Source organism: Rattus norvegicus, chromosome 14 (assembly GCF_021556685.1).
Source record: "Rattus norvegicus strain SHRSP/BbbUtx chromosome 14, alternate assembly SHRSP_T2T, whole genome shotgun sequence".
Classification (NCBI taxonomy): Eukaryota; Metazoa; Chordata; class Mammalia; order Rodentia; family Muridae; genus Rattus; species Rattus norvegicus.
Window position 1 is genome coordinate 15,049,710 of NC_141547.1, and position 7,816 is coordinate 15,057,525.

General features: G+C 51.0%; 1 protein-coding gene across 1 annotated transcript; it reads left to right on the top strand.

Moving 5' to 3' along the window:
- Positions 1–188: 188 nt before the first annotated feature.
- Positions 189–4,024, top strand: Sowahb (sosondowah ankyrin repeat domain family member B). Its single transcript, NM_001398870.1, has one exon. The coding sequence runs from the start codon at positions 381–383 to the stop codon at positions 2,682–2,684; it is 2,304 nt and encodes a 767-aa protein (NP_001385799.1). The 5' UTR covers positions 189–380; the 3' UTR covers positions 2,685–4,024.
- The last annotated feature ends 3,792 nt before the right edge of the window (positions 4,025–7,816 follow it).

A 7,816-nucleotide genomic window follows, 5' to 3' on the forward strand; every position in this document is an offset into this window, starting at 1 on the left:
AGTAGGCGGGTTGAGCCCTTCCCCCAGAGCTCAGGAGGAGGCGTAGCCAGTGCGCAGGTGAAACCGACTCCGACCTATCCCGGGAACTTTCGCTGCGGGGACTCGCTGCGACAGGCCAGCGTCGTTCAGGGGCGGCCCGGGAGCCGCCCTCTGCCACCAGGGTTGCGCGCGGGGAATCAGCCTGGGCGCCGGCCCCTAGGGACCCTCGGCCCTCCCGGAGCGCCCTAGGGATGCGGGCGGCGCCGGCCTCCCCGGCTGATGGAGGCGGGTGGCGCCACCCGGAGCGCAGGTGACACTCGCCAGGCCTGGGTTTCGGTCGGAGGGGAAGTGCGCTGGGAGCTTGAGACGCAGCCGCCCCAGACACTAGGGACCGGGCAGCGATGGCCGGAGAGCTGAGCCAGGAGGCACTGCTGGACTTTCTGTGCCAGGCCGGGGGCCGCGTGCGTAACGCAGAGCTGCTGAGCCACTTCAAGAGCTTCCTGCGCGACCCTCACGTGCCTTCAGGCCAGCTGCAGGAGCGTCGCGAGCTCTTCAAGGGCTTCGTGAACTCGGTGGCCGCAGTGCGCCAGGACCCCGACGGCACCAAGTACGTGGTGCTCAAAAGGAGGTACAGGGACCTGCTGGGGGAGGAGGGCCTGCAGCGACCCGCCCCCACAGACCAACAGCCACGAAGCCACCGCCGCCTTGACCCGGAGCCGCAGAAGCCGCCGGCAGGTGCGGGGACCCGGGTGGACGTAGGTGACGATGAGTTAGTGGGCAGCAGCGCACGGAAGGCGGCCGGGCCAGATCCTGGCCCGGGGGACAGCCCGAGCCAGAGGACACTGGGACCAGAGGCTGCTCAAGCCAGAGGCAGGTGTGCGGCGGTGGGGACGCGGGGACGCTGCTGCTGGGAGTGCCAGCAGAACGGCTGGGGCCAGCCCACGGAACAGCCGCTGCCGGAAGATCTCGGAGACCCTGCAGCCGCCTGCGAGAAGCCAGAGCGCGCTGCGCCTGCCCGGGATGACCTCGGAGCTCCGGGGTGGCTGCGGGAAGGAGCGGCGGCAGAACGCTCGCCTGAGTCTGTAACGCCTGTCTGGGCTCCGGCAGCCGTCGAGGCTGCTGGCAGCCCGACGTCCCCACCGGCTCTCCCGCCCCACCCGGCTCCCTCCAGAGAGCCGCTGGAGCTGTTTACCGCCGGCTTCCCGAACCATTCAACCCAGCAGCTGCAGCAGCAGCAGCAGCGCACTCGAGAGTGGGTAGCCAGATACCCGCTGGCGCCTGAGGCCGGGATCCAGGGGCCCATTCGCGCCTGGTCGGTGTTGCCAGACAACTTCCTCCAGCTACCTTCAGAAACCGCCTTTGGGGTCTCGGAGACCAACTCGGCGCTGCCTGAACCTGCTCTGTCTTTTCATTCTCTCCTTCCTGGGGTCCCTGACGAGTCCTCAGAATCCTGGCCGGGGAACCCTCCACTCACTGTCTTTCGAAGCATTCGTTGTCAGCTATCTCTCCAGGATCTGGATGACTTTGTGGATCAAGAGAGCCATGGCAGTGAGGAGAGCAGCAGTGGACCCAAAGAATCTCCTGGAACCCCGGAAGAGGGGCTGCAAACTGTCCTGAGAACTTCCTCTTGGGGAGAGCTCAGGGATCCAGTTGAGGATCAGTTTGTATCACCAAACGAAGGCAGCCCCTGTCTGATCCCGCGGGGCCTCAGGAATAGAGGGAATGTGCCCAGTTTTCGGAAGGCCCCAACGGTTGCTAAAAGCCTTGGGGACCACCCTCAGGAGACTTTCCCTGCCCCCAAGTTCCGGAGGTCTGTCAGGAGGAGCTCTAGAACAGGGAGAACCAAATCTCCCTCTTCCTCAGACGAGGAGCATCTTGATGAGGACTTGTTGAAAAGGAGCCGGCGCCCACCTCGGTCCAGGAAACCTTCCAAGGCAGGAGCCCTGCCCAGCCCAAGGGTGGATGTTGTTTTGATACAGAAATTAGCAAATGCTAACGCTGTGACGGGCCAGCCACACTCCTCATGGGTCCCTGGCAGGGATGGATCTGCAGCCTTGATACCCCACAGACCTTCGGAGCACAGGTCACCCCTTGTCCCCTTAGATGCCAGGGAGCATGAGTGGATTGTGAGACTTGCCAGTGGCTCCTGGTTTCACGTGCAGATGTTGTTCTGGGAGGACCCCCAGCTTGCTTTGTACAGAGACTTCCTAACGGGGTACACGGCCTTGCACTGGATAGCAAAGCACGGCGACCTGAACGCCCTTCAGGACTTGGTCTCTGGAGCCCGGAAGGCAGGGGTTGCACTAGATGTAAACGTGAGGTCCAGTTGTGGCTATACCCCACTGCACCTTGCAGCTATGCACGGGCACCAGGGAGTCATCAAATTGCTAGTGCAAAGATTGGCTTCCCGGGTGAACATTCGGGACTGCAGTGGCAAGAAGCCGTGGCAGTATTTGAACAGTAATGTCTCTGGGGAAACGTGGCAGCTCCTGGGTGCACCCCGGGGCAAACCCATCTTCCCTGTCTATTCCTTAGTCCAAAGCTCTTCCCCAGCCAGGAAGGTCAAGAGCCGGGAAGTGTCTAGAACTGTCACCCGGAAGACTTCCTTGGCTGCTTTGCTCAAAACTCAGCACAACAAATGGAAATTGGCCAGCCAATATGAGAAATTCCACACCCCAAAGGACAGAGAAGAGTATAGTGACTAAGGTGGATTCTTCTAAGGGAGTGGATTCTTCTAAGGGAGTGCGTGCATACACACACACACACACACACACACACACACACACACACACACACACACTCCCTCCCCAAACTAAGTAGACGAAGAGAACCCAAGAGAAACAGAAACTGTTAGAAGTTGATCAAGATTGAGGATAGGTGAAATGGTCTCCTCAAGGGGCATCTCAATTTCTTGAAAGCTCTTATGTCTGAACTGTGAAATGTGGACCGAAGCTGATCCAGGCACTCAAGCTTTCAGAGGGTCCCTCTCTCTCCCGAGCCAGCCAGGGGTCAGGGCACAGGAAGGCACAGTATTTTCTGAGGCAGTGCCAGCCAGGCCTTACTAGAAAGGGAACAGATACGTCAAAGGGAGGCAATTCGTGGAACTGCCGCAGCTCACACTCCTCCCTAGGCTGGAGGTTCTTTGGCTTCTATTCATCTCTAGAATAAATCTTGGCTGAGTGGAAAGCACCAGGTTTGAAGTCAGATGGCTTCCCTTCATTTCCTTTATGTGCCTTTTGGCAATTCCATCCAGTGAAATAAAATTGCGACTGGAGAAGGTAGGATTTGATTGAAGAGATTTCCTCAGTCCTGAGCCTTCCTGTGTCCAGTGTCTGGAGTGCTTGGTGTAAACGGATGACTGTCTTCTCTGGGTGTCATTGCCATTGGACCAGAGAAGCAGATGAATAACATTCAGGAATGATGGTGACTCCACTCTCTGGAAGAGAGTCTCTCCACATTCAGACTCTGTTTTGTTTTCTGTTTGTCTTTGCTGTTGTTTGTTTTTGTACCAACTTGTGAGATTCCCAAGAGTGAAAGCATTTGGGTTCATTTGTATAATGACTGAAGCTCTTCGTCAAACTCCATGTGTAGCGAACAGGGTCATCCCTGACAGCTTTCAGCATGTCTGAAGGTCAAAGTTGGTACTCAGGGGAAAGAGCTGGATCCACTGTGGGGAAGCAGTAACGGTTAAAAGCGTCAGAATTTTGTTGAGCTGCTAAGTATAACTTTATTTGCACTAAACTTTTTGCCAATCTAGATTAAATATTAGCCTTGAAGTACTGAATGTCTAACAGGAAGTGTCCTGTTCAGTTCTCAGGAAGAGGCTGATCATTGCTGGTCCCTGGCTGAAGATGACTCAGCAGCCCCAGGAGAATGTGTAAAGTTTGATGTAAATCCAAAGAGGGCTGAGAAGTTCAATGTTCAAACAGAGATTATTTTTATGGAAATATTTTCATGTGTGATACTGTATTTTTTTTTAAAGTATCCTGGTGTTTCTTCTGGATAGTCTCCTGCATTAAAAGACCTGCAGATTGTTGTGTTACTATATTGTATCAGATTGTTGTTATATTGTATTAGATTGTTATTACATTGTATTAGATTGTTATTATATTGTATCAAGCTGATTATTGCTAATGTTCTTACATGATGGGCTCCCTGATTGTCAAATCTTTTTTGTTTCTTTGTAGTCTATAACTTCGCTGAAATCAATCTCTTTCTCTTGTTTATCTCTCCCCATTTCTCTGGGGGCCTCACGTGTATTAATCAAGTGCCCAAGCTCCTTTTAAAAAAAAAAAACCAAAAACCAAAAACCAAAAACAAAAACAAAAAAGACAGAAGAATTAGTTCCATGAGCTTTTCCAATTACATGGCCTTGTCATCCCCTACCTAAAGGGCGAAACTGGAAAATCAAATTAGAAAACATGAGAAAATGATTCTCTCTCTCTCTCTCTCTCTCTCTCTCTCTCTCTCTGTGTGTGTGTGTGTGTGTGTGTGTGTGTGTGTGTGTGTGAGAGAGAGAGAGAGTTTAAGTTTACAAAACAGACATTTATGTAAATAATCTAGTAAACAAAACAGCTTCTTTTAAGAGTCAGAGGACTTAACATATTGTCACGATGTCACGACTGGATCACATTATTCAACAAATATTTAGCACAGCTCTGTGGGGTTTATAAAGGTGAGTGGGACAGGTTGACAGGATGTCTCTCCACTAGGAGCTAAAACTCTCCCAACTATTTGCTCTTGGCGGCTTTCTACTTTGACTTGTTCCCAGGTTGTCTTTCAAAGCCTCATTAAGACACAGGGAATTTTTGTACTAATAGGCAAGAGGAAGAAACCAGTATGTGCCAGGAATGAGGACCAACCATGTAAAAGCTAAATAGTGGGGGGGGGGGGGGGGAGAGGAAGACAGGCAGAGGGGGGAGGGAAGGAAGAGGGAGAGTCCCTTTAGGCAGGGAAAAGAAGCTGGGCTTGGTTCTGTCCAGGAGTGATGATACTGGCCTTCCCAAGAAACCAGCTTTGTTGGTTCCTCCACATTCTTGTCGTCTGCTTCAGTGTGGCTCCACACAGCCGAGCAGTGTTGGCTGGCTGCTCAGTGGTCAGAACACAATCCCAGGCTGGCCGTCACATGGACTTGTTCTTCATGTCCCTCTGGTCTTTGTTCATGTGTCTGCTGTCGGTGATCAGGTGAGCGGTCTTACACAGTCACAGTGCTGGTGGGGGCAGGGCAGGTGAAAGAGCTCAGCCTCTTGCTCCTGTTGCAAAGTCCAGGTGGAGAGGACTTGGGCAGGAATGCTCTTCCAGCCTACCGCTGGCTTCTCCCGGCTGTGAACCCTGCATGAGATAGGGCCACACCCGTGGGAGGAGGGGAGGTCAAGGCCCTACCCACTCACTGTCTTGTCCTAGATTGCTTCCTCTGGGAAACCCCACATTTCATATCTTCTCAGTAAGGTTGCTTATGTTCCTCAGAGAATAGCTCAAACACAACCTGTAGAGAAGTTTCAAGGTGAAAGCCCTGATGTAGGCATGGCTGTTTCACTAGAATTCCCAGAATGCTGTGTGCCAGCCTCACAATTACTCACTTATCACAATTGCTTGCTTATGTTTTGGTTTTGTTTTCTGCTTTTTTGACACAATGTCTCATGTAGCCGAGGCTGACTTTGGTCGTTGTTTTTCTTTCTCTTTTTAAAGGTTGGGGATAGAGGGAGTCTCGCTGTGTTGTCCAGGTTAGTCCCAAGCTCCTCAGCGCAAGCGTTCCACTTGCCTCAGTCTCCTAAGTAATTGCCACCACAGCCATGCCCCCAGGTGTGGACACATTTTCTGGGAATTTATTGAGCAGTTTCCCATAAGGTTGTCATTCCAGCCTTCCTGTCTACTAGGTAGGGCTCTTTGGTTGCCGGAGATGGGAGCTGTGAGAACGGAGAGAAAGAATTCTAGCATTAGAACAGTGGACAGACACAGGCATCCAGCCTGGAGCAGTGGGACGAGGTGACGACCTGGTTAAGCACCCAGATCTCTACCCCTCACCTCCACCTACTCATGGAGGCAGACGTGCCCACCCACCCCACTACCCACACAGGATAAAGTAAATAAAAGTGTAAGAGAGGAGTGGGGCAGTGGGTGACACGGGCCTTTAAGCCCAGCACTCAAGGGGCAGAAGCAGGCAGATCTCCATGTTCAAGACCAGCTTGGTCTACAGAGTGAGTTTCAGGACAGCTAGGCCTACACAGAGAAACCCTGTCTCAAACTAACACAACTCCCCCCACGTCCCCCCCAAAACCGCGAAAGGTCTGAAATGTGCAGTTACTGCAGGAATTAATGCATTGCAGCAAATAGAGAAAAACCCAGAGGTTGGCTGCTTTCTCCTGAGGCAAGCTACTTACCTAACAATCTTTTAAACACTGACCTTAAGGGATCCCTGTGCCACGCCGAATCTTAGCAGTATCTGATGAACCATCTTTCTGCGCCTTTATCAGAAAATAACAACCTGGTTCCCCAGGGGTGACTGCTGAGACCGGCCACGAGCCTTGGAAAGCCAGGCCCTAGAACAGATTTTCCAATAGGGGTGTACAGTTCTTTCAAGAGTAATGTATCCAGTGGTTTCTGCCATAGAATACATGCGCCTGAGAGTTCCAGGACTTGAGTTATGTAGAGCAAACTCTGGAATAAGTGGTTTCTACTTTATAGGATTCACAGTGGAGAGGGCTAGGAGGATACTGGACCTGGTCTAGGACAATTCTCAGCAGTGTGACACTCAAGTCCTGGTCCCTTGGAGAGAAAGGAAGCTGTGTTCAAGAAGTAATCTCGGGCTGGAGAGATGGCTCAGGGGTTAAGAGCACTGACTGCTCTTCCAGAGGTCCTGAGTTCAAATCCCAGCAACCACATGGTGGCTCACAACCATCTGTAATGGGATCTGATGCCCTCTTCTGAAGTCAGCGACAGTGTACCCACATACATGAAATAAATAAATAAATCTTTAAAAAAAAAAAAAAAGAAGTAATCTCATCGGGCTGGAAAGATAGCTCAGAGGTTGAGAGCACTGACTGCTCTTCCAGAGGTCCTGAGTTCAAATCCCAGCAACCACATAGTGGCTCACAACCATCTACAGGGGGATCTGGTGCCCTCTTCTGGTGTGTCTGAAGAAAGCTAGTGTACTCACATACAATAAAAACTTTTAAAAAAAAGTAATCTCATCAAAATGGAGTCAAGGAGAACTTATGTACAGAAGACCAGAGGTCTCGGATTCTCTGAGGGAAAGGAGAAGCAGTAGATGAGATGCTGAGATCCGACAATCGCTGCAATTCGTCCCTTATCAGAACTGAAATATGCCCTGTGTTAGAACCAACTTCGTCCTAATCCACAACTCCCCTTACTTTCCAGACATCTCCTAGTGCTACTGTGAGACATTTTTGTGTCCCCAGCCCAATGTATCACTCCCAAATCAAATACAGGTGAATCACAATTAAAAAAACAGTGTAATATCTGTCATGGGTTTTGAGATATAAGATGAAAAAAATTATTTGTATGGCATTCCCATTTGTTTTGGTCCAAATACTCATTCTCAATATTATAAAGTAATAATGTTGTTTTCACAGCTGTTTTTTTTTAGTTATGCAAAAAGAAAGTGATGTGTTCAACCGGGACAATTTCTCATTAGCATTTCCTCTTCTGGTCTTTGTATTCCTATCTGCTAATTGTAGAATTAGGAATCCGCAGAAGGAAACTTGAAAGTCAAGACAACTCGCTACTCCTTCAAAGGCTTCGACGGATTTGAAGTAGGAGTTGTCAGCAACGAGGTACCTTTCGCATGCGTATCCTATAGCGTGGATAATGAGAGAGC

Excerpts from the sequence above, each read along its gene's own strand:
- Sowahb (NM_001398870.1), top strand. The coding sequence starts at position 381 with ATGGCCGGAGAGCTGAGCCAGGAGGCACTGCTGGACTTTCTGTGCCAG.